Raw genomic sequence first — 26,965 nt, forward strand, 5'->3', positions numbered from 1 at the left:
GTGCCTAAGTGTTTTGAGTTCTGAGGTGAAACACTCAGGCAGATTTAGAGCCCAAATACACTGCAGAAATAATCCAGTTCGAGACCACTTTAACTGCCCTGGCTCAGTGCTAGGGAATTCTGGGAACTGTAGTTTTGTGAGACATTTAGCCTTCTCTCTGTCAGAGAGAGCGCTGGTGCCACAACAAACTACAATTCCCAGAATTCCCTAGCACTGAGCCAGGGCAGTTCAAGGAGTCTCTCAAACGGCATTATTTCTACAGTGTGTTTTGGACCTAAAACACAGGCAGCGCCTGATTGGCTAGGAGAGGGCGAAGGCCTGCTCTAGAAGGGTGACAGACCGGGAGAGCAGCCAGCCAATAGGGAGCCGGGCTGCAGGGGGGAGGCGTTGCTGCCGCGCCGTGATTGGTGGAGACGGGGGGAGGCCGGGCCAATGGGGTGGGTTTGTGACGTGGCCGCCCGGGCGAGGCGTGAGAGGCTGTGCGGAGACGCTGCGCTGCCTTTTTAGCGGAGCGCCGGCGGCGGAGGAAGAGGTCGAGAAGGAGGTCGGCGCTGGCAGGTATGGTGGAGGGATATGGGCGCGGTGCGGCCAACGCTCTCGGGGGATGCCTAGGGAACCCCCCGGTTGTGACGTCAGACCTTTTGCTCCCCCTCTCGCCCCATAATGCTCTGCCTCTCTGGCTTTTTGCTTCCCCCGCTTCCTCTCCAGTCTCTCTCTCTATCTCTTTCTTGAGCATGGGACCATATGGGACTCCCACTCCCAAATCAACTCCAGCTGATAAACATGATGGGAGTTGTAGTTCATCAGCAGCTCAAGGACTCTCACTCCTGTCAACACAACCAAGGGTGATAAACATGATGGGAGTTGTAGTTCATTAGCACCTCAAAGGCTCTCATTCCCATCAACTCTAGCTAGCCTAGCCAGTGGGTGATAAACATAATGGGAGTTGTAGTTCATCAGCATCTCAAGGGCTGCCATTCCCTTCAACCCTAGCCAGTGGTGGTAAACACGATGGGAGTTGTAGTTCACCAGCATCTCAAGGGCAGCCCGTGCCCCAGTTTTGCAGCAGAGGCTTCCTGATGTCCATCTGGGCCTGGCGATCAATTCGCTGTTCTGAACTGTACACTTCAGAGAGTCATGGGAAGGGTTTCCAGCAGACCTTTGGATGCTTCCCAACTCCAAAAATTCCCTGTCTCCATCTCCAAAGAGGCTGGGGATGCTTTAGAAGGGCCTGCGTAGCCAGTGAATTGCCTGATATATATATATATGTATGTATGTATGTATGTATGTCTTTTCATGGGGGGGCAAGGGATAATGGGGGTTGCAGTCTAATAGCTTATAGGGCAGTACTTTTCAGGTTATCTGATGTGAGGGATCTGCCAGGGAATTTGTAGCCATTGGGCACACCTGTTTATTTCTTCCCTGGAAACTCTGTGGCGGACCAGCAGCCACTCGCTGGGAACTGGCACTGGTTTGCAGACCATCGTTTTGAGTAGCACTGCTCTGGAAGATCCGATGCCCATTCCGTTACAGGAACTTGCTTTCTGTCTTTTCTTCTCCTTGTCTGTAAAGAACTGTATAGAGTCATTGCTGTTATTGTTAAGTGCCTTCAAGTTGACCCCGACGTATGGCCACTGTGGATGAGACATCTCCAAGGCCCCCAATCTGGCCTGCAATCTTCCTTTCTTCCTATTACCCTCCATTTTTCCTGGCATTATTGTCTTTTCTAGTGAGTCGACCTGTGGATGAGACCTGTCCAAGACTGCCTGTCCTCCACTGCTCTGCTCAAGTGCTGTAAGTTCAGGCCCCTGACTTCCCTGATTGAATCTATCCATCTGGCATGTGATCTTCCTCTCTTTCCATTGTCCTCCACCTTTCCTAAGATTATTGTCTCATCTAGTGAGTCATAGAATCATAGAGTTGGAAGAGACCACAAGAGCCAACCCCTGCCATGCAGGAACTCACTATCAAAACACCCCCGACAGGTGGCCATCCAGCCTCTGTTTAAAAACCTCTGAAGAAGAAGGAAGACTTCACTAGATTATCACACTACACTCTTAAAACATTTCTATTCCACTTTAACTGCTCTGGCTGCCTCCTGTTGCATTCTGGGGTTTGTAGTTCAGTGAGACCTAAGGCCTCTCTAGCTGCATACTCTAACTGCCCCTCCTTAAACTGCAAATCCCAGAATTTGGAGCTGTGGAGAAGATCTCGCTGTGTTCCTGAACCATCTGAACATCATCCACCCCAACATCCAATTGACTATGGAAAAAGAAAAGGAAGCAACATTGCCATTTTTGGATGTCTTTGTCATCCACAAACCGAACCTACACTTGGGTCACAAAGTATACCGAAAACCCACACATACAGACCGATACCTGCACAAGAACTCCAACCATCACCCAGGACAAAAAAGAAGCACAATCAAAACACTGGTAGACAGAGCAAAACGCATCTGCGAACCCCACTTCTTGGAAGATGAACTGAAGCATCTGGACCAGGCTCTACAGGCCAATGGTTATTCCAGCTCAGACATCAGAAGGGCTGCCAGGCCCAGGAAAACCCAGAGAAGTGAAGACAAGCAGCCACCCAAAGGGAAGGTATTTTTTAGCATACCTCAAAGGAGTCACAGACAGAATAGGCAAAGTGGTGAGGAAGCACAACCTGCAAATGGTTTACAAACCGATGAAGAAAATCCAGCAAATGCTTCGCTCAGCCAAGGACCAGAGAGACCCTCTTACAGCCGCAGGGGTTTACTGCATACCATGCAGCTGCGGACAAGTCTACATAGGGACCACCAAATGCAGTGTGCAAACAAGAATCAAGGAACACAAGAGGCACTGCAGACTGGGCCAGCCAGAAAAATCAGCAGTAGCAGAACATGCCACAAACCATCCTGGGCATAAAATACTGTTTGAAAACACTGAAATTCTGGATCATGCCAACCACTACTATGTCAGGATGCACAGGGAAGCCATTGAAATCCACAAACACCTGGACAATTTCAACAGGAAAGAGGAAACCCTTAAAATAAACAAGGTTTGGCTACCAGTCCTGAAAAATAGCAAGATGAAGACTCAAGAAATACAAATGAGAAATCTCCCAGCAGACAGTGAGAACTATCAAGCAGACACTAATCCTCTTTTACAGACCCTCCCACCCTGAGGCCTGCCATTAGCAACAGAACAATACACGTGCAAATCACTCCTGCCTTTCCAGGTCCACACAGTATATATATATGTGTGTGTGTGTGTGTATGTGTATACACACACACACATATACATATACCCAACCACTTTCCAGGCAAGCATTCTCTGAAAATGTCAGCCACAGATACTGGCAAAACGTCAAGAAGAAACTCTTCTAGAACATGGCCACATAGTCTGAAAAAAGTACAAAAAACATAGATGCTGGCCATGAAAGCCTTCGACTTCACATTGGAATAGCAACACTTTAAGAATGTAGTGTGATAATCTAGGAAGTCTTCCTCCTTCTTTGGAGGTTTTTAAACAGGCTGGATAGCCACCTGTCGGGGGTGTTGTGATAGTGAGTTCCTGCATGGTGTAGTGCGATAATCTCCGTCTTCTTTGGGAGCGTATTCCACTGATGGACAGCTCTTACTGTCAGAAAGTTCCTCCTAATGTTGAAGTGGAATCTTTTTTTTTTTTGCCTTCTCATGCTGTGGCCAAAGTATGATATCCTCAGTTTTGTCATCTTGGCTTCCAGGGAGAGTTCTAGTTTGTTCTGTTCTAGGGCCCTGTCTTTTTGGCTGCCCTTGGTATCCTCAGCCATAGTGGCATGCAATCTTAGGGGAAGATACTGACTCTAAGAGTCAGCATGGTGGCCATGTTCTAGAAGTGGTTTGAGCATGGGACTATGACTCTGGAGTTCCAGGTTCGGATCTGCGCTCAGCCATGGAAACCCACTGGGCAGCCTCAGAGGATGGCAAACGCAAACCTTCTCTGAACAAATCTTGCTGAGAAACCCCGGTTATAGGGTTGCCATAAGTTGGAAACAATTTGAAGCAAAGAAAATTGGGATTCCTTATAGCAAGCAGTTCAGGTGATAGCCCTATGAACACTTTATTTGGACCTTGCTGAGGCTTACCTTGGAATAGATAGGATTGTATGTTTGAAAGATAATTCTGTTTTTCATTCCCCTTCCCCTCCTAGGGCTACTCTTCTGCTTTAGTATGATGAAAGACTAGGTGGAAATGGACAGTGGTTTTCAAGAGTAAACTTGCTTGAGAGAAGTGTAGCTGTCAGTGGTACAAATACATATTTTTGTCCTACTGGTGCTGCCTGTCAAACAAGCTTTTTGTTTGTGTTTGAAACAGTACACACCTTGTAAAACCTGTTGACAGTGGCAAAGGAGAGGTGAGCATACACTATTTCTGCAGCACCCCTTCGGTATTGACTCCAGCTTTCTAAAATAATACTATCTCCTCCAGCCTGATATTTACAAGATTTCATTTATTTGTGAGCTTCCATTTATGTCTTTCTCCTGCTATGATGTGAGCCCAGTTATACATTTTTGTCATTTCCCCATCAATATCATAATCACCTTTCTCCATTCAAAATAAAAGGGAAAAAATAAAAAGGAAGTACCATAGAAGGGAGATCTTCATATTGGAAGTATATTTACAACCACCCAGATTAAGAACACTGTCCAAAAACAGTTTAGGTGTATAATTTTGAAATCTTCGATATGAGCAATTGTTTCTCAAGAATAAATTTAATGTTTTATATAGAAGTTACTGCCTCTTTCCTTTTTTTGTTCCATTATAGTGTGTAGTTTCAAAGGTAACATGAAAGACCAGGGATCTGTGGGAATCCTGGCTTGTGAATGAGCAGTGTACTGTATTGGTTTAAACTGCTTACAGTAGAAGCAGCTAAACAGACTGTTGTGTGGTGGAAAATGGGTTTACATCCAAATTTTTAATCTTCCCTTCATAGCATCATGGTTTATTAAGCTACAGCAAGTGGGAGTGATTGTGCAGCATGCACCAGACTGCTGCTTGTGCGTGCCAAACCAGGACCCCTGGCTTGGCTTTTGTGAACATACCCAGAGTCTCATTTGCAGGAATTACAATGTTGTGATAACTCTCACAGTTACATTTATAATATCAAAACTACCCAATTAAATAAGCTGTATCACAATCTGTTTGAAGGCAGCATCTATTTCTCTTAGCTTATTTACTTTGAGGGGCGTGTGGGGGCCTGTCCTTTACAGTCCTATCACTGCAGTAATTCAGACAGATTCATGTTTCAGTGATGCAATTTTAAGTTTGGGTCTCTGCCAGTCCTAATGGGGGTGAGGTACTTGTTCTTTTTTTGTGAAATCCCTAAACAACATACTGGAACTGTGTTAGCATCCTATGTTAATATTAAAAGGAATAGTTTGTTTTTCTCTGAAGGAGAAATAGTTTACTTTTCTCCGAAGAACTTGTAAGGTGTATAAGCTCTTGTTATGTTGGTTTTGTAGCAGACTCACACTGTAGTCCTCCATGCTGTGTGTTTCCCTTGCAAGCCTCCAGCACAGTGTTTCCCTTGTAAGACTTCTTCAGTAGTAATAAGTTTATGATTCCTGCATAACATCCAAAACACACTGCAGAAATAATCTTCTTTGAGACTTCTTTAACTGCCCTGGGTCAGTGCTAGGGAATCCTGAGAATTGTAGTTTATTGTGACACCAGAGCTGTCTGACAGAGAAGGCTACATTTCTGACAAAACTACAGTTTCCAGAATTCCCTAGCATGAAGCTAGGGCCATTAAAGCGATCTCAAAGTGGATTATTTCTGTAGTGTGTTTTGGACCTAAGTTTATGATTGCTACTTGGAAGACCTTAGAAATTTGTTTCAAAATTTATTATTATTTTGTTGTCTGCCTAGAGTGGTTTCTGATTTATGGTATGCCTAAGGTGAAACTGTTATTGGAAATACACCTGTCCCTCCATATTCACTAGGGTTAGGGGCACAAGACCCCTGTCAATATGGAAAAACTGCAAATAACAAAAACAGGCCCCCATACGCCCCTCAAAGTAAATAACCTGAAAGGGCACCTCTCTAGGAATCTTTAGGTCCTCCAGTGCAACTCTGTGGTCAATGCCTGATAGACATTGACCATAGAATTGCAGTAGAGGAGCTACAGATGCCCAGTGGAGTATTCTCTCTAGGAATCTCTAGGTCTTTCAGTGCAACTTTTAGTTAAAGTTGACCATAGAGTTGCGCTGGAGGATCTAGATATTCCCAGAGAGAACATATGAATCAAATCTGTGAATAATCAAATCTGCAAATATCAAAGCCACAAATATGGAGGGATGAGTGTATTTGTTTTACCATTGCCTCTCTCTAATGCTGAGAGAGTGTGACTTGTCCAAGGCCACCTGATATGTTTTCATGGTTGATAAGGTATTCAGACCCTGATCTTTTAGAGTCCTAGTCCAATACCCAAACTACTACACTATGTTTGCTTGTATTAATTAAAGGCGCTGGTGAATTCTTCCTACAGATATAGGCAGAAATGAAAAACCCGATAGTTTTAAGTTAGAGGAAAGATATTGAAACAAATGCTTTGCTTGCAATTATTAATCTTGCATTTCTTTTGTACTGTCCAAGATTTCTAAATGTAACTTTCAGTTGCCCACACATTGCAAGCATGGTCACAGAGCAGCCTTGCCATTAATAGTGTGGCTGCAATAAATGAAAGTGTGAGATATGATGCATAAGCCACATGGGACACAACTGGTCTTGTCTAGTGGCAGGAGAAATAATTAAGAATTTTGAAACCTGGTCTTTCCACAACAAGATATTTATTTTCATGTTTAATGTGTCAACTAAATGTTGGTGAACATGCATCATAGTATAACCTTTAACTGCCTTTGGAATGAATTGCTAGATGCGGTGAGGCTTGTCAGTAGTTTGTAAGTATTAAATAAAATTGAGGAGGAGTTGTGATCTGGTATTTATGCTCTCCTCTCCATTTATATAGAAAGATGATTGCAGGGCTGGAGGAGGCGACATAATTTTCCTGTCACTCCTCCCTCCCTGATACCTTGACAGCACAGTTATGGTGTATGGTATCTGGAAAACAAGAGGTTCTGAGCACTGTAGTTTTATAATCTATCTTTTATTTTAGTACACTTAACTGTTAACCTGTTTGTACTGAAGCTTTGAAAATTTTCGTAAGAAACTAAAGTACTGTTAAATTTTTCTCTCCTATTCATGTGGAGCCATTCTTTGAGTAATACTATCTTTGCCAATGTACTTTCACTGGAACATTGGAAACTTTTTGGTATATATATATATATATATATATATATATATTACAAATGTACAAGCTTCATATACATGGAAGTAAATAGAAAGAGTGGTCAACTGCCTTTAAATGTCTACTGTTCAACCCTGGAGTGTCTCACTCATTTAGCAGACATTGTCATCCATCCAGGTTAATGCTAGTTCAGGGAACATCTAAGACTATTAAAGATCTTACATAGTATTTAAGTTTCTGCAGGCGTGACTTTGGTTGTGTGTGTATCTACTCTGCCAATTTCCTCCCAAATTGGAAAATCTAATTTAAAACAATTTAAATCAAATTTGTCCAGAACAGGACAATTAAAATAACCAAGATTGGAGGAATTTACAATTAGAGGTTTGATAGTCTGTCTTCCATACTTGAAGAGCCCCTGAAAATAGAGGAGTTTTTGGTAGAACAATATAATTCTAGCCTTCGGTGTAAGAAATAAATCTGTTGATGTTGTAATAATATAGATATTAAAGATGGAGGATGGGACTGTAGAGACCAAAGTATGTCTATAGCAATCTTGTGAATTCTTAGCTGAGTGGAGAACTCTGACTGCATGTATTAGTCAGTTTTTGTAACTTTGCAAAAGTCCTTCTATCTCTCCCCCTCTCTCCTATACACATTCATTCACAATTTATGAAACAATAGACAGTGGTACTGAAAGTTAAAGCAGGCTGTATTTGTCTATGGATTAGTCCGTGTCAGGTTGTAATGGTCTGGCAACAGGACTTGCATTGTAACTCAGATTAAATGTTCTTTAGAAGCTCCATATATGAAACCATGCAACCATGTTCAGCAGGATGGAAAAGTACTCTAATACCATGATAGCAGCAGCAGAGTGTTAGGCCTCCAACTAATTATGCTCTTTTCTGTTCTCCCAGTCCCCCTTCCCCCTGCTGCTAAATCCATAGTTGCAAAAATGTGTCTCTGTAATATGGTAGAGAAATTTCAGTATTGGAGCACTGAGCTGCCTTTGAGCATTTCTCCAGTTACAGAAGGTCACATGCCTTTCCTGAGTTTCTAAATCTACAAAACAGGAAGTTTCTTGATGTAAGCAGCCTGGCAAGATGGGCAAAGTCATCTCCTTCTAGCTCATACTTTTCTAGGGCTCCATTCCCACTTACAGATAAATTGGTGTGTGATCTGAATCGATGGATTGATTCGACAGCGGAGCGTGGTTCCCACTACATTTGCCCCAATTGCATTTTCTCCACTACATTTGCCCCGATCACATTTTTTACCTCCAAAATAATCTAGTTGTGGTTCCCATTCACAAATTAATTGATTCAAAATGATTCGGTTCCAGACGGCCAAAGGGGAAGTTTGAATTGATTCCGATCCTCGTGTGGTTCACTTGTGCAGATTCGATTTATGAAAAAGAAGCGGAAAAAATCAGTGTCAAAAAGACACAGGTTAAATGGATCTAGTGTATGTCCCCCCTTCTCGGAATTGCTTCATCAGTTCGGATTGAGTGGGGAACAGGGTTGTTTGAACCGGTTCAAAACAATTCACAATCTGGTTTAAAAGGTAGTGGGAATGAGGCCTAGGTTTAGCAGGAGAGGAGGACAGTTTTTTAAAAATAATACATTGGGCACATCTGATTGGGTAGCTTCTCTTTCTTCTTGCAGAATTTAATTCATGTTGGCTATGTCCCTGTACTCTTGGGGTGGACAAAGTGCACCCCTAGAGAGGCATCATATATAGAGGGGAACTTTCCCTACATTTTTGGCCCCCCTGGGCCAACTTAGGCCTTTTTAAAAATAGGAAGTAAATAGGAAATAATTTCTGGTTCATACCTGGTGTTAAAAAAGGCTTCTCCTGGGTCTAAAATTGTCCAGAGGGGCTTAAAAACATGACAAACATATCCTCAAGCCCCCTATAGGGGATTTGAAGGCAAAACAAAATGGATTATTATTATTATTATTATTATTATTATTATTTTGCTGCGGATGTGGTGGGGGAAGGTCTCTGGACCAGCTAATGCACCTCCCCAGTCTCTCATAATTGTCCATCCATGCTTTATTCTTTTGTCACCCTTGAGCATTCTTCTCAACTAAGCAAGGCAGATATGATCCCTGACCTATGTGTAAGTTTGACTTAGAGTTAACATTGGTTAAAAGCAATGTACAGTTGGCCCTCCGTTTTTGTGGGGGATCTGTTCTGGACCCTCTCCCGCCATTGATGGAGGTTTGTGCATATTCCAGCCTCATAGGCTTGAATGGGTCATGCCCCTGTGTGCAGGACATTGGAAATAGCAGAGGTTGCCCCTCCGTGGATATTCGAGGGTGCAGATCCCAGATATGCGAGTTAGGAGGGAAACTGTTGTTTTATTTGCTTTTGTATTTACCCTGCTTTCCCTTTTCTCATGTATATTCAATTACTAAGCATCTTCTCTTAATTTAGACCAGTGCTATTAAGTTGTGCTTCCTGGACCAGTTCCACTCTGTAGGCCATTTGCTGCCTGGCCCTGTTTGAGTTTCCAGGAAAGAAAAAAAACTCCAACACAATTATAGCTGATGGATCCCGATATAGTGCTAGTTTTTGGCACACTGGGGGAAAAGAGACCTATTCTCTGCATCACGTAGCTGGAGATTAGTATACTCTTAAGTGGGTAGGTTCTCTCCCCTCACCTGCCTAGCCACTATACCTCACTACCAAGTCATGGAGATTCATGCTTAACAGAAAGTAAGAGACATTAGCTAGTTGCCTGCTTAAAGTAGTGTAGAGCTTGTAAAATCCACCCTTTTTTTTAACACTGTGAATTCCTCAGCTAGAATACCACTGGCAGTTACATAAAGGAAAATGAATTTTTCAATTTTTAAAACTGCAGTAGAGAAGAGAAGTTTACTGCCAGGAACTACTACTTCTTCAAAGCAAAAAAAATAAAAATAAAAGAAAAATGCCCCCTGGTCAAAGCTAGAAGAACAAAACTGTTTTGAGAACTTCCAGTTGGCTTAAAGTACGTATGCCTGCATCTGATCTAACATGCAAAGTAGTACTTGAGGCCATCACAAGTATACGTCTGAGGACCAGATGTCATGTACAGATGGGAGGGCTGTTGTTTACATACCTGGCTTATGAGTGCCCACAGAATATTTGGATGGAGGTCAGTTGGTAACATAATACTGCATTATATTGATCTTTGATCCCATTTTACAGGGTTAAAATGTGCACGTCTTTAAAATTGTGATTTCCCCCCCTCCATAACATATGATATATGGCATTTATTTTATTCCCCCAAGTTTATTGTCAAAATTAATTTTTTAACCATCAGTCCAATTTACCAACCCCTAGAGTTGAAGCGTTGTAGAGTATAGCTAAAAAAATTCCTCCTAGCTTTGTTGGGATTTGTGTAATGAGAATTGGCTGCTGAAAACTGCCTAGCATGATTTCTTTATGTCTTGTTTCTCAGGTTACAGAAGCTGTGTAATAAGAATTGTTTTATGACTCAGAAATTGAAATGTGTGGAGGAAGGGTAGGTGTGTTGGTCTTAAATAGGCTGAACACAAATTGAGATGTAATGCAACAACTTGGAATGGCAAGTCAGATCTATGAAACTCACAGATATGTTTAATTGACAGTCATTTGTTGTAATTTCCTTACTGACTGCCTCAATCTTTGTTATCTTCTGGTATATAATTATATCTTTTCATACATTCATCAATTTATTAATTCAGTTTCTACATCAATTTTATATCTAATGATATCTCTATTATGCTATATCTTGCTATTACTAGCAAATACAACTTTTTCAGCAGCACTACATCAGTTTGTAGCATCCACACCTTGTCTTGGGATGGAAGCCCAGGATTGGTTCTCTCTGTGTCCCTTATATTCTAGCAAATGTTTGCAAAATGGTTGTCTGCCTTATCTGTGAAAATTCTGCATTAGTATTTTCTTCCTAACACAACATTCAGACCTTGGTTGTCATAACTACGGTATATTAAAATGTTCTGTAGATACATAAAGACTGTTGAAAGTACTGCATGTAATCCCAACTATTTTTATAAGTTTCTTTTTATAAATTTTAATGAATTAACATTAGTAATTCTGGTTTGCAAAAGCTCCAAAATTCCTAACCTTTGGTTTCTTACAAGTTTTTCTATGTGCACTTTTATGTTTTCAGAACTGCACCAAACTGTAATCATGTTTTCCAAGCTGGCCTACCCCCAATCACTTGCTGTTCTCCGTCGTGGTGTTCATGCTTCTGTGAGTTCAGCCACATCGATTGCAACTAAGAAAACGGTCCAGGGCTGTTCGTCACCTGAATATATATATGAACGAGAGGCCAAGTATGGTGCACATAACTACCACCCACTCCCAGTTGCACTTGAAAAAGGGAAAGGTAAATATATCTGATATGCTCAAATGTAATAGTGGTTTAAGGCATGTTGGGTACTTAGTTCTTAATTCAGCTATACAGATCATTATTTTCTTCCCCTCTCCTTCCAGTGATTAATGAACTCTCAGTGCAAAAGGAGTATTTCTTTGGGGGAAAGAAATTGTGGAATACTAGAATTTCTGAATGTCTTCACTCCCTGCTCATGGCTGCTTTTTCACTAGAGAGAGGATGCTGAGACTATAAACATCTATCACTTGTCTTTTATCCAGCTGAGAAACACAACTGACTCCATAGCTGCTGCCTCTGCACTTGCCCTTCTTCCTATATCAGAGAAAAGAGAGCTCATATATGATTCTAGTGTGGGAAGTGGAGAAATGAGTGGGAGGAAGAGGCTGGCAGGAAGCTATCTGTAGTGACAACTTTCCTTCCTTTCAATGGGTGGCTGGCTGGGAAGTATAAAAGAATGGGAATCAGATGCTTCCCTCATAAAATTTTTGATGCTTACCATCTCAGTTTTTGCTGTGAACTGTAGTTGTTGGGACATGGCTCCAGAACCCTAACTTTGGTCATCAATGATTGACCATGGACCACTTGTTACTGTTGTTTGGGCATTAAAAGGCCATGTTGTTCTGTCCTGGGCCCATTGCTATTCAGCATCTTTATCAATGACTTGGATGAAGGAATAGAGGGCATGCTTATCAAATTTGCAGATGACACTAAATTAGGAGCAGTAATAGCCCAGAGGATAGATTCAGAACATATTAGAGAGTTGGACCAAAATTAAAAAAAAGAGATTTCACCTAACCCTCAAGAAGAATTTCCTGACAGTAAGAGCTATTTGACAATGGAATATGCTCCCTTGGACTGTGGGAGAGTCTCCTTCTTTGGAGGCTTTTAAAGAGAGTTTGGATGGCCATCTGTCAGGAGTGCTTTCATTGTGTATTTCTGCATGGCAGGGGTTTAGAATGGATGGCCCTTTTAGTCTCTTCTAACTCTTGTTTCTTCCTCTGAAATATAGCTTACCGCAACTGGTATTCCCCATCCAAGTACTAATCAGGGCTTGACCTACTCAGCTTCCAATATCAAACAGGATCTAGTGACTTTATGGTATTTAGGCTCATATATGAGCTGTGAGGAGTAGCCTACAGCTGCAGGTAGCTGAAAGAGATTTGAGACTGTCTATTTCTGACTGACTGACTATTGCTTAGCATTTGGACCAGGTCGGTGGAGATGGTATCAATTCTTTTGAATCCTAAAATGCTTTAGTGAGTTATGAGAATCTTAATGTCATATTTTCATTGACTTGCAGAGGAGAGATAATTGTATTACACTGATGCTTGTGGCTTATTTCTGTTGAAAAAAAATACTGCTCTTCTGTGCTGGCTTTGCTCCTTCTCTCTTTGTTGGAATCTTGTAGAAGTTAAGAAAAAACAAGGACAAGCAAGAAAACCATTTTCTGTGGCTCCTGAAATGCAGTTCACCCCTTAGTCTGCTACCAGTCCACTTGACCCCGCCACATAAGGGAAATCCAGTGTATGCTGGAGCCCCATTAGATTCACTATGTCTCTTTTTGCCTGTGTGTGCTAGTATTTTGTGGTTTCCATCATTCAAACAATGATGCTTACAAGTACATCCTTTACAACAGAAAACAAAAGGCCCTGGCTAGGGACTGCAGCTGGCCCTCTGTATGCACAGATTCTTTATCCACAGATTCAAGCATCCATGGCTTGAAAATGTTCAAAGAATATATAAATTCCCCAAAGGAAGAATTAAAAGAATTTTAAAAAAACCTTTTCCAAGCTATGTGTTGTAATTGGTACCAACTACATTTTCTCATTAACTATTCACAGTAGATGTTATGTGCACAGCTCTGAGTATCTTATGTCCCAGATGTTTTCTCCTCCCCTCAGGATGCTTACAATGCACTATGTACTTTGGCCTAGTACTAACTAAATCTCAAAACCAGAATAAACTATAATAAGTAGATAAACTTAATAGTTATGATAGTTTGCTGGCATTTATGTTTCACAGCGATTTCTCTCCTGTAGAATTATCTTCAGAATAATTGTAATGGAGGACACACTTGTATGATCTACTACCTCTTCTCCAGCTTCTGTTGAAAAAGCTTATGGGGCCCTGGTTATGTCTTGAAGTTACCTGAGGGATATATTAGAGAGCTTTTCAGCATTTGGGCACCAGCTGTTTGCCACACTAGACTTGTCTCTGAAGTTTTATTACATTCAGCAAGCTTCACCTAATGTAATATTTAAACTAATTAGAAGCTTAAATAGTGTCAAAGTCTAACTGTGCTTTTGCTACTATGTAACCTCATAATGCTAGATTAAAGCTTGGAGTGATGTGCCTGGAAACTGTTTACAGGTCAACCTCTTTATTGGTTTACAGCTGCAAATTAGTAGCTTTGTACAACTATATTATCTCAGTGAATATGTGTTTGACAGGTAGATCAGTGTAACAAAGTAATGTATAACATATCAAGTGCTTCCTTGAGGACAAGTAAACAGTTCTTTCTTCTTGACATCTTGCAGCCTGCTGAAATGTATCACTTGTGGGGAAAGAGGGAGCGAGGGTGGGAACTATGTTGCCTTCTGTTTTCCTTGGAAACAAGAAAGTAGTCTTCTCTTGGCTTCATTCCATGGGTCAAGAGAAGGCTTCATCACTTTAATATGTGAGTTTACCCATGCGTTCATTCTTCTGTCCTAAATGGGGTCACGCTCCCCGTGAAGGACACAGTTCGCAGTCTGGGTGTGCTTCTGGACTCGTCGCTTCACCTGACTTCTCAGGTGGATGCGACAGTTAGAAGTGCCTGTTATCAGCTTCGGCTGATACGCCAGCTGCAACCCTTCCTGGGCCGGGGGGACCTTGAAACAGTGGTACATGCACTGGTAACCTCTCGACTCGACTTCTGTAATGCACTCTACATGGGGCAACCCTTGTACCAAACTCGGAAGCTACAATTGGTCCAGAATATGGTAGCTAGGCTGGTCACTGGCAACTCCAGAGCCAGCCATATAACACCGATATTGAAAGATCTTCTTTGGCTGCCAATCCGCTTCCGGGCGCAATACAAGGTGTTGGTTTTTACCTATAAAGCCCTAAATGGCTTGGCCCAGGGTACTTGGAGACCGCCTCTCTCCATAATATCCGCCCCGCACTCTCAGGTCGGGCGGGAAACACTTTTGAGAGTCCCTGATACAGATATGTGGTGTCTGCACATAGGGCTTTTTCTGCTTCAGCCCCGCAGACCTGAACTCTCTGCCTGACGAGCTCTGCTCAGCCCCCCCTTGGAGTCTTTCAGGAAAAATCTAAAGACTCACTTCTTTTGTCAAGCTTTCCCCCTGTTCCCTAATTCCATTCTCTCCCCTTGTGTTTGCTGTATTGTATTGGATGTAATTGGTGCTTGGTTTTTAACTGTTTTTAACTGTGATTGAAGATGGATATTTTATTGCTGTACTGTATTGTTTAATGTGAGGGGGATTTCTTTCTATGTGGATTTTGTAGTTTCGGTAGTTTTATTACTGTTGTAAACGCTGTGATCATGGGAATAGCGGTATACAAATAAAGATTCATTCATTCATTCTTTCTTTCTTACAAGTTGTATTCTTATACAGAAGCTCTTGTAGCACTTTTGAGACTAACTGAAAGAAAGAGCTTTCATTTAGCTCAAAGGTGCTATAACATCACTTTGTACTGATTTACTGATTAACATGACTTTGGCCCTATACAGACTGGCCAAATAAAGCTTGCTTTGGGTCACTTTGGAGTATGTATGTTAAATGATGCATGCATTCCTAAGAGTCCAGAAAGCTGCGCCCAAGCGTGCACTCCGTTCCTAGGACTGGAGTGTGGCTTTGGTGTGGCTTCTGTAGTCTTAGGAGCATGCATCATTTAAATAGCATACGTCCAAATGTACTCAAAGCAGCTTTATTTTGGCCAGTCTGTATGGGGCTAGTGGTGTCTTTGAGTTTTCTTGTTAACCTTGGTAGATTGGGCAGAAGACGCCACTGTGGCCTCAATAGGAAAATCTGCTCATCACTTTAGGGAAAGCTTTGTTTTTTTTTGTAAACTTTGACCACTCCTTGCCCTTTTTTTCGGTGTGCAGAACTACTGCATGCGGGTCATTTTGAAAGTTGGCACTTAACAAACAACAATACATTCCTGGCTTCATGAAACTGTGCTTAGGTAGGATATAAATGTGATGTATATGTCAACTAGCAGTAGTCTTTTCTAGTTGAATTTAGCACACCCACAGTAGTTACCATATCATAAACTATGCCAAAAACATGTTCTGTGGCTAATACTCGCAGTGCAAAAAATCACTGAAGAATTCTACTACAGCTCAACCAGACACATGTAGTTCAGTGGCCATTTGCAAGGGAAGAGGATACATTTTGTTGCACTTAATTTAACCAGTTAATGCTGGTTAAACAGCAGCCTGTTCTTGCTACTATAATATTTGTCACATTAGCCACTCATGTATCTTAAAATGTGTAAGTGACCTACTTACCAATATGCGCATTTCTCTGTATGTGCAAGACTACACCTTTAGCTTATGAAAGATAAACTTAATCCTTTGTGTCTAAACCTATCAGGGAACTTGAGAAATCTGAACTATGTCCTGACGTTATGCTGATTAAGATTTTCTAATGCAGCCAGTAGAACACTTACCTGTATGGAAAAGCTGCTATGTAGAAATTTATTTGACTAAAGTTTATCCTATAGTTTGCATCTCTGCACAGTCCTATACATATCTGCCACAAGTAAGACTGACTGGATTCAAGTATCAGATTGCAATCCTAAACACTTCTGTGCCTTTAATTCTCTCAAACAATTAATGCTCTAAAATTATCTTGTTTATGTGGAAGATTTGCCCTGCTAGTATTTTCCTAGTACCTTAACTTTGTTTTTCTAATCTTTTCTAGGTGTTTATGTGTGGGATGTAGAAGGCAAAAGATATTTTGACTTCTTAAGTGCTTATAGTGCTGTCAATCAAGGGCACTGTCATCCAAAGATTGTAGCTGCTCTAAAATCCCAGAGTGAAAAACTTACCCTTACCTCAAGAGCATTTTACAATGATGTACTTGGTGAATATGAAGAGTATGTCACTAAAATGTTCAAGTATAACAAAGTACTTCCAGTGAACACAGGTAACATTCCCTGTTGTGTCTTTATAAACCATGTTTTTTTTTTAATTTAACTGGAATGTGATAGCAGATATTTGTGGATTCTCAAAGTTTGAACCTCCTTGCTGAATGTTAGAGATCCGATGGGCACCAAATCCTGTGTCTGTCTTGACCATGCTTACAGTCACTAATTACATTGGTGTGATATTTGTATATTCCAAATATTTTCTGGGTCCTTGGCAGAATTTCCCCACTGGAGAAAAGGTACAGCCAAAATTTGATTTTTTTTTCTTTTATGGGGAATAATGCTGCTTTGAGATCCTGCATGGTGTAGTGATTTGAGTGTTAGATGTTGACCTTGAAGACCAGGGTTTGAATCCTGGCTCAGCCATGTCAACCCACTTGGTGACTTTGGGCAAGTCACAGACGTTCCTTCTCAGAAGATGGCAATGGCAAACCCCCTCTGAAGAAACTTGCCAAGAAACCCATGGGATAGGTTAATCTTAGAGTCACCGTAAGTCGGAAACAACTTGAAGGCACCCAACAACAACAGTGCTGATTTCTCTTTCTTCACCACATCCCCAGGGACTAAAATAACCTCATCTAATACCCATACTGTGATCGGCATTAGGAGTTTTTGTCCTATCTGCTTTGCATAATATATTTCTGTAGATAAGCATGACTTCTGATATTAATGACTGTAATTTCTTTCTCTAAACACATCTCCATTGTATGCACTCTTTTGTCTTAGGTGTGGAGGCTGGAGAAACAGCTTGTAAGCTGGCTCGTAAGTGGGCGTACACAGTGAAAGGAATTCCAAAATACAAAGCAAAGATCATTTTTGCAGGTATGTCAGCATAATACTACAAGAACTTCATGCTACTAAATAAGCTAAAGATGGTGGAAATTGCTGCTTATTAAAGACTGTATCTTAAAAAAACACACCTACATAGACCTTTGTGCTAAAGCATGGCTTCTCTGCTATTTATTTAAATATCACAACTGACATGTCTTTTGTTGCAGTGATTTCGTCATGAATTGCTTTATTAAGTTAAAATAATGTGAAGAGGTTGCCTCAACTGACATGTCTTTTGTTGCAGTGATTTCATCATGAATTGCTTTATTAAGTTAAAATAATGTGAAGAGGTTGCCTTCTCTATTTTTGTACAAAAATTAATGGTTTATGTATTGTCTGGTGCCCTAAAGAGTCTATACCCCAGTGAGAAGATAAGGGTGGAATGGTGGTGTTATGATTCAGCTGCAGTTGTAAGTATGCTTTTTAGAGAATACATGCCACAGAATTTGGTAGTTATAGATGTAAAATGTTAAAGTTTGCACATTAGTTGACTGAAATTGGATGGACTCTTCTGGGCAACATGGTATAACGTCTCATCTTTAAGAGATATATTAATAAATAAATCATCTATTTTGTTTTGTTACCACTACAGTTAACATAGGTTTGCAGCACTTGAGATAGCTAAATAATAATCTATTGTAAATTAAGCCTTTGCAACTTAATTAAACTTAAATGCTGTTTAAAGTACAGGATTAGGTAGGAACATCTGACTTAAAAGCAATTGGATGTTTCCCCTGTAGCATGCTCATTTATTAGAAGGGGTAGAACATCCAGCTGGACAATGGATTTAACAGGAACAAATAAATGTGTCAAAATAGTGACCAAGTGTTCTGAGGTCTTGAGAATTCTTTGTCAAGCTGGATGTTAAGCAAAAATGTGCTGAGTAGTTATGGAACAAAAAAGCAGGATTGCTGTTGAAGCCACAAAGCCCTGAATTAGTCACAACCATTAAGTTGAATGTAAGAGGAGACTGGAACTGATGAAGCAAGCTGATGGAGATGGGTAGAACAAAATAGGGGCTAGCACCACTTCATATAATAATAATAAATAATAATAAGTTTTATTTATAAACCGCTATTCCGTGTTGATCATAGCGGTATACAGGTAAAAATTGCAATATCAAATACAAAATACAGAATAAAAATTGCAATACATAAATAAAACTTCAATAAAAACATTTCAGAATACAGATTAAAACCTTACATCAAATCCAGGCCAGCTAAATGTGCTCGGTAATGCTGTACATATAGGAGGGAGTCATATATCATCAAGGAGCATCGGGGAAGGCTTGCCGAACTTTTCTGGCTTGTGCAGCTTACTCTCTTTTATTCAATGTGCAAATATTTCCCCCTTTCACTACATGGGAAAATCAGTTATGTCAGTTCATGTGCTGACATAGTTATGTTATTTAATCAGGTATCTCAGGGAATCTTTTGTATCCAGGACTCATTTTCTCCCTCCAAACATGTCCCTTCCTCTTCCTCTGCTGGTGGAACACCACCTGTAGTAGATCTGTGCTTGCAGAGCTGTCTGCAGACATGCTTCAGACTCCTATAAGTATCCTCTCAGCAGTGTAGCACTTTACTATTTTCTAGAGTACACTTTAGATGGAGGTGGGATTGCACCTTTGGTTGCATTAAATTCTCTTAGGAATTGCACAGATTTCAGATTGCATTCATAGCTAAACCCATTTTTGAAATCACAAAATCCAGCAGTTTATTGTTCAGATAGTTCAGTTGAAAAAAATTATCCACTTCCATTAGTCACTGCAGTGTCCTTATATTACATTTAAATCTTAAATACTAATGTGCCCGCATGTTGTCCAAAATTATTTCATAGAGATTTTTTCTGTTTTGAATCGGGAATAGAGATTATGTAATAAATAAGTAGATAAATACTCTAAAGACACCAGATCCTGTCTGGTCTTGGAAGCTAAGCAAATCAGCTCATTAGTACTTGAATGGGAGACTACTAACAAATACCACATTTATAGTTCAGAAGAAGGAACTGGCAAATCCACCTCTGAGCACTTCTTGTGTAAAAAACCCAATGAAATTCATGGGGCTGCCATAAATTGACAGGTGACTTGGAACACACACACACACACACACACACACACACACACGTAGCAGAACTGGTAAAGAGACTTGATTTAAACTCATTTTTGATAAATCTCAACCTTTTTGAAATGTTTATTATCTGACACCCTCTTTGGCTTGTGAATCTAGTTGGGTTGCATAACATTTCTAAACATTAAATGTGTAGGTGGCATCTCATGTTCAGTTTCTTTCTCTTTTTCATGGCAGCTGGCAACTTCTGGGGAAGAACACTCTCTGCTATCTCAAGTTCTACAGACCCTTCAAGCTACGATGGGTTTGGACCATTTATGCCAGGTTTTGAAGTTATTCCATACAATGATCTGCCAGGTCTTGAGGTATCACACTATTTCCCATTCTGTAAAGTTACATTCCTCTGCAAAGTTGCATTCTCTTTTTGTTTTGTGTACTTCTTTTGTTTTCTTTTTGACCCTTCAGGGTCTAAATGGCCATAGATCAACATCTTGATCTGTTTGGCTATGTCAGCTCATGATTCATTATTGGGGGGCATGTCTTGAAAATCAGTAGTCATACTTGACTATCAAAAGATTACCGCTTAGTATATTTTCATTGGCTGATAGAAAACTAGTATTCTTTCTAAAGCCCTGCTGAATTGTAACTCTATTTGCTGAGACAATTCCAAATTATATAGAGGTAAATCATTTTATAGAGTGAAAAACAAACACAGTAAGGATAAAGAAGTTGACTGCTGGAAAATGCAGACTATGCATGTGAAAGGGATAAAGTAGACCGGAAAAGAGGTTAAACACACAGCCCATTGAAGTGGCAGTGTGTGAAGAATTAATGTCATGGAGCAAGCATCTTTTCCTGGCTCCCATCTCGAAGCGTAGTGAATGAAGATGAAAGAGACGACTGTAGAGTCAAAAGGGAGAGTTGTGGGAATGGAGAAGGAAAGTAGGAGAGAAGAACAAATGGTAAAGAGGAAGAACACAGAAGAGTGAGGAAGAGCAGACAAAGAGAAGTGAAAGACAGAAGGTTACTATATTACTTGTTACAACTAGAAACAAGTGAGACCTGCAATAAAATGCCATATAGTACCCTTCTGTCTGGGGAGAAGGGTAATATACATACAGCACTGTGACATTTATATGCTTCTCAAGCATTCCATTGCTAGCACATTATGGGAAGAATCTAATCAAAGTATCTTTTGTGTTTCTTATGCTGAAGGTGTTCGAATCCTTTTTTTTAGTAGTCTCAAGCAAATTGATGTTTCACATAAATAGGGATATATGCTTGTGGCGTTGAAATAATTAAAAAAACCCTTTTAGTAGTTTACATTAAGAATTATCATCATATGAGATCATTGTAAGCAGGCCTGTGTAGATGTTTGATGCAATTGCTGGAATCCTGTTGGTGCCTTACACTTTTTCCAAAGTCACACAGCAACACTGAGGGAAGGCAGACAAATTGTGCTGGTTCTGAGTAGCCAGTTTATCCTCTTCTTAATTCCTTCATGGGTGCTACACATGGAATATTTCTCCTCCAGCTACCACTGTGTGCTCTGGTATTACCATGCCCTTGTAGGGCACCAGTGGGCTCCTGGCCATTGCACTTTGTTATGGGGAAGAAATGGCATCTTTCTATAATTGCATTCAGTAATTTTGTTTTCTCTGCTCCTCCCTAGCGTGCCCTTCAAGATCCAAATGTAGCAGCTTTCATGGTGGAACCCATTCAGGGTGAAGCTGGTGTGATTGTTCCTGATAAGGGTTATTTAACAGGTGTGCGAGAGCTTTGCACAAAGCACAATGTACGTATGTCTCACTGCAATAAAATGAGAATATTTAAATACTGGAAAGTGTCCCAGTCTTCTAACTAGCAAATACAGATAGTTTTTTTTAGACCAAAACTAGCAGCCATATAATACTATCATAAATTTCAAAACACATGCTAGTTATTTCTGAGTTTTCTTTAGTATGTCTTTCCCCTCTGTGTTTTAGTTGCATATCATATAACACAGTGGTTCTCAACCCGTGAGTCGTGACCCCTTTGGCGGTTGAACAACCCTTTCACAGGGGTTACCTAAGACCCAGGGTTGGCACCATAATCTGTAATACTCTAGTGCAGCAGTTCTCAACCTGTGGGCTGTGAACCCTTCTTTGTTCTCAACCTGTGGGTCACGGCATTAGAAAGGTTGGGAACCACTGATCTAATATATAGGTTAATCAGTCTCCCAAAGGGACATCAGTAAGGGATACAGCATTTTTGGAGAAATCAGTGCTCTCTTTTTCTCACCAGTGATGCTAGCATTGTCCTGGTAGAACACTTTTTTGAATGGTGAGCCCATTGCTTAACCCTGCTACCTTATCCTTCTTGTGTTTATCTTGAGTAGACAGTAAAATTATTGGAATGTGCTTTGTGTGCCCTTTAAATTTGGACTTTATCCCACTTTTGGCCAACTATTCTTTATTTCTCAACCTGTCAATAGGGCTAATTTGAGATAACAACCCTGTTTACCTTTGGGTGCAGCAGTGGTAAATCTTGTCTTGTGGAATTTTTATAATACCCTCCCAACTTGGACACTGAAGGCCAGATAAATATAAACACGGATTTGAAATGTGACCAAGAGAATCATATGACAAGATTTCCATGTATATTGGAGCTGTTCTTCTTTGGCGCTTTCCTTTGGAGGAGGCAATGGTAGTCATACTGTGCATCTCCACAAAGAAAGGCCTCACTGTGACAAGGAGTGAGAAATCATGAAGCTTCCCAGGGCTGTGCCAGAGAGACAATCTTCTCCTTAGGCTGGATAGAATTCTCCATTCCTGCTGGAAAGCATTCTCAGCTACTGACCAGTCACCCCTACAATATTTTCTTTCAGTATGGGTACAGCTGTAGACTAGAATAGTTACTTTAAAAGTGTGCAGATATTATGTGATACTGTTGATTTTGAGCAGTCCTTAAACACTAGAGGTTTAATGTCTGGAAAAATGGGAATACTTGGAATGTTGGGATGAAGTTACTATACTAAAAAGCATTTCTCTTTAAATTTAATCTTATACACTGATCCTTTTAAAAACAAAACAGGTTCTCTTTATTGCGGATGAAATTCAGACTGGGTTAGCTAGGACTGGGAAAATGCTGGCTGTTGACCATGAAAACGTTAGGCCAGATCTCATCTTACTTGGAAAGGCCTTGTCTGGAGGTGTCTATCCTGTAAGTATTGGTTCTTTTAAAATACCTGATTATGTATTTACTGCTGTAGTTTGGAGCTGATTAAGAACTGGTCCAAGGAAAGGGCCACTCATGGGGTAAACTCCATTCCAGCATTTATGGTCTTATGATATGATAGCACAGTGGCAAATCATTCCTATTTGGTAAAAAAAACAAAGAAGCAATATGGGAAGGAAATCAGCACTGCACTGTCACTAAAGAGAACATGAGTGTTGTTGAGTATTCTTGTATCCTTGCCAGACTTGTTTCCCCTTTAGAAATATTTGTAAGTTTTTCCATGCAGGTTTTTAGATGTTAACTGCCTTGCTACCACTTTTCTGTGATGTAATGTTTCTAACATAGGAAACAGCTGTGAAGCAAAGGCATGCCCTTTGACAAGTCTTGTAAGAAGCCAAAGAAAGAAGTAAAATGTTCTGTTACTGCATATATAAAAGTGGTAAAAAGGACCCAGTGGGTTAATTAATTGTAGAGAACATAGTGTAGACTATGAGCTTCCTTGTGTGCCTAGCTAATCTTAACATGACTTAATCTACATTTTACTAGAACTGTTCTGCCTATGACAGGGTTGGGAAACCTGTGGCCTTTCCGAAGTTAGACTACAGTTTCTGTTCTTATTGACCAGCAGCTGATGGGAATTAGAGTTCAACAATATCTGTAAGGTCAGAGGTTCACCATCCCTTGTCTATGCAGAATAATTGCATACCCATATCCCATATATCTGGAAAAGCTGATATGCTGTATTTCAGTTCTACTTTGGATCATGAATTGGATAAACGAAAGAATGCAAGCCACTAGTCCATATTTGGGTGAATTTGCAAATTATTTTTGACCACCTAATGATGCCACGTGAAAGAGAAAAAGTCCAGTATCTGGATGTTCAATGTTATCTTGTGTAATTATGCAGCTAGCTTGGAACAGCTTTGAGGCAGAAAATAATACTGCAGAATAGTCTGAATGCTATAGTCAGCATTTTGACACTTTGTTTGCACTGCATAAGAAGTTTAAGATCAATCAATAAATGCTAACTATACTGTAGATCCACTGGACTTTCCCCCTTCCCCACTGCCATTCCCTTCTCCTTTTGTGTCTGTCTTTTTTAGATTGTAAGCCTGAGGGCAGAAAAATGTCTGATTTACAAATTGTAAGCCGCTCTGATAGCCTTGGCTGAAGAGCGGGGTATAAATAAATAAATAAATAAATATTATTATTATTATTGTTGTTGTTGTTGTTATCATTATCATTATCATCATCATTATCATTATCATCATTATTATTATTAAACAGATAACTACCTCAACTTGCACTGCGGTTGACCACTTATTTTCCTAGGAATACATAGTACAGAAAGCAATAGGATATGAAAATAAGCTGTTCTGTATTGCTGCTGTAGGGTTTATATATGAACTGTAATTGTGTAGGTGATAGGACACCAGGTGTTTAGAATCATTGTGCAAGTGTACTCCTGTGCTACTTTTGCTATGATGTGAAGCAACAGGAAAATTCTTCTAAAGTTTGTTGTCTTATAGGTCTCAGCAGTGTTATGTGATGATGAAATTATGCTCACTATAAAACCTGGTGAACATGGTTCAACATATGGTGGGAACCCACTGGCTTGTCGAGTGGCCATGGCAGCACTTGAGGTATGTAACAGGTGAAATTTAATGAGAGGAGTTTCATAAGCTCTCTCAGCAAGTTACTTCCAGTGATTTAAAAAGGCTGTTCAAGCCTGCTCTTTTCTTAGCACTCTCTCGAGGAAACTTGAGAAGTCTCAACCATTCAGGAGCAGAGTATAAGGTTGTAAGGGGACTGCAGAAGTTCAGGAGAATCATTTCTCTCTCTACTCTGTTGTCAGGAGAATTTTTGGACATCGTGTAATAACTAGCCAACAGCAATGTTTAAAAATCTGAAAATTGGACATATCAAAGAACTGATCCCGAGCTTGTTATTTCTATGAATTTTAAAACTGAAATTACAAGAAGCATATTTCATTTTTAAAAATATTTGTTTGTCTTTAAACCAGAATACTTATTTTCACATTTATACAGTGTTACACCTGTGATTTAGGGAAGCTATCTTTTGTCTTGATGAAATCAGTATTGCTAGCAATGTTGTTGTAGTGAGAGCCATGCTCAACTTCACTGTTTTTTCCACTCCAGTGATGCTTGTTGTTCAGCTTTCTCTCCTTTATTTCAAATTGCTGCAGGTAATTGAAGAAGAGGAGCTGGAAAACAATGCAGAAACCATGGGCAATATATTGAGGAATGAGCTTATGAAGACGCCATCAGATATTGTGACTTGTGTTAGAGGAAAAGGATTATTAAATGCCATTGTTATTCGGGAAACTAAAGGTGAGACTATCCTTATACTCTGTTACATGGCATTGGTGTGATAACAAAGACAAATTTTAAGTCTTCTAAGGGAATTGTGCAAACCCCAGTTCAATAGCCCAATGTTCCAACCATCTGCAGCAGTTGAGATGGTGATGCTGTTTAGGAAAAAGAGTTTTCCTGTCCTCCTTGCTTTAAAAAAGTCCCATTCAGCACAAATGTCCTTTAAGGAGGGGACAGGCTTGGAAGACTTGCAGTGGAGAAATGCTCTACAACAACTTTCATCTGAAGCAAGAATTCCAGCTGGTAAAATTTGGAAGGCTTTTTGCCAGGGATAAAACAAGAAATTTCTCAAAAAGCTACTCAATTTTGTCTTGGAAAAAGACTATAAACCAATATTTGCATGTACAGGTTGAGTCTTCATATCTAGGGTCCAAAACATCCTGCAGGAATAATCCAATTTGAGAGAGCTTTAACTGCCCTAGCTCAATGCTAGAGCTTTGGTTCCACAATAAATTACAGTTTCCAGGATTCCTTAGCACTGGACCATGGCAATTAAAGCAGTCTCAAACTGGATTATTTCTGCAGTGTATTTTGGAATTTGGAAATTGAAAATATTCTAAAAAACAAAATCTTTTTCATGGGTGGCTGAGATAGTGATATCTTTGTTTTTGATGGTTCAGTGTGCCTAAACTTTGTTTCATGCACATTATTAAATAGTGTATGAAATTACCTTCAGACTATGTGTATAAGGTGTACAGTATGAAACAGAAATCATAGAATCATAGAGTTGGAAGAGACCACAAGGGTCATCCAGTCCAATTCCCTGCCATACAGGAATGAATTTTATGTTTAGACTTGGGCCCTGTCTTCAAGATTTTGCATAAAGTATATGCAAAATGCAGGTATTCCAAAATAAAAAAAATCCCCGAATCCCTAAGCACCTCTGGTCCCAAGCGTTTCAGATAATAGAAACTCAAACTGTACTATCTTTGTAATATATATGTGTGCGTGGGTGTGAGGCACAGGTATCTCTATAGGAAATATTCCTCCAAATACTGTTTAGTAGTAATAGTGTTGAACACATTTCTCTCCTTTAGTGAAAAGGAAGCACATCTCTTGCTTGCTTCATATTAGCTTAGACCTTGCATTGCCAGTAAAGTAACCTCTTCATTATTTGTACTTTCCCTCCCTAAGATTATGATGCCTGGAAAGTGTGTCTGCGACTCCGTGACAATGGACTCCTGGCCAAGCCAACACATGGGGATATCATCCGCTTGGCTCCCCCTCTAGTGATCAAGGAGGATGAAATCAGAGAATGTATTGAAATTATCCACAAAACTATTTTGTCTTTTTGAAGGTGCACTGTTCAAAGTGTGCATGCAAGCTGATTCCCAGCCCAACTCTAAAAAACAATGTTCTGGAGCCATCTCTTCTCCTCCCTTTCTAGGTTTGATATTTTTTCATCCTGCTGGGTGTGAAAACTCAAGTCTTCTGATACAAATAATTTCACCTTTTTTTATTATGGACCTGACAAAAGCAAATGACTAAATTGGTTTTTGACTGTATTGTCTCTTTGGAAAATTTGTTAAGTTTCATCCAATTATGTTTATGAATGTCTCCTTACATTTCATTGAAAGTATAAATTATATAAATCTAATGTACCAAATATTACAATCTTAAAGCTATTAAAATACCTTTTACCACTTA

The 26,965-nt window shown here is 40.1% G+C and overlaps 1 protein-coding gene across 2 annotated transcripts; it reads left to right on the forward strand.

Annotated features, from left to right (window-relative positions):
* Nucleotides 1-425: 425 nt before the first annotated feature.
* OAT (ornithine aminotransferase) lies at nt 426-26,965 on the forward strand. Of its 2 annotated transcripts, none has more exons than XM_042456686.1 (10): nt 426-558; nt 11,428-11,646; nt 16,584-16,808; nt 17,536-17,631; nt 19,947-20,074; nt 21,382-21,504; nt 22,782-22,910; nt 24,455-24,568; nt 25,132-25,276; nt 26,453-26,965. In XM_042456686.1, exons 2-10 carry the CDS (start codon nt 11,448-11,450, stop codon nt 26,611-26,613), a joined length of 1,320 nt encoding a protein of 439 aa, XP_042312620.1. In that variant the 5' UTR covers nt 426-558; nt 11,428-11,447; the 3' UTR covers nt 26,614-26,965. The 2 variants fall into 2 exon arrangements, with proteins under 2 accessions (XP_042312620.1, XP_042312621.1); XM_042456687.1 differs by lacking the exon at nt 426-558 and adding an exon at nt 1,771-1,794.

The sequence above is a fragment of the Sceloporus undulatus genome, chromosome 3 (assembly GCF_019175285.1).
Source record: "Sceloporus undulatus isolate JIND9_A2432 ecotype Alabama chromosome 3, SceUnd_v1.1, whole genome shotgun sequence".
Classification (NCBI taxonomy): domain Eukaryota; kingdom Metazoa; phylum Chordata; class Lepidosauria; order Squamata; family Phrynosomatidae; genus Sceloporus; species Sceloporus undulatus.

What these genes read in the sequence shown, in the direction of transcription:
- OAT (XM_042456686.1), top strand. Translation starts at nt 11,448, where the DNA reads ATGTTTTCCAAGCTGGCCTACCCCCAATCACTTGCTGTTCTCCGTCGT. An exon ending in TGCACTTGAAAAAGGGAAAG is followed by an intron (nt 11,647 to 16,583) that starts GTAAATATATCT and finishes AATCTTTTCTAG; the next exon opens with GTGTTTATGTGTGGGATGTA. An exon ending in TGTCTGGAGGTGTCTATCCT is followed by an intron (nt 22,911 to 24,454) that starts GTAAGTATTGGT and finishes GTTGTCTTATAG; the next exon opens with GTCTCAGCAGTGTTATGTGA.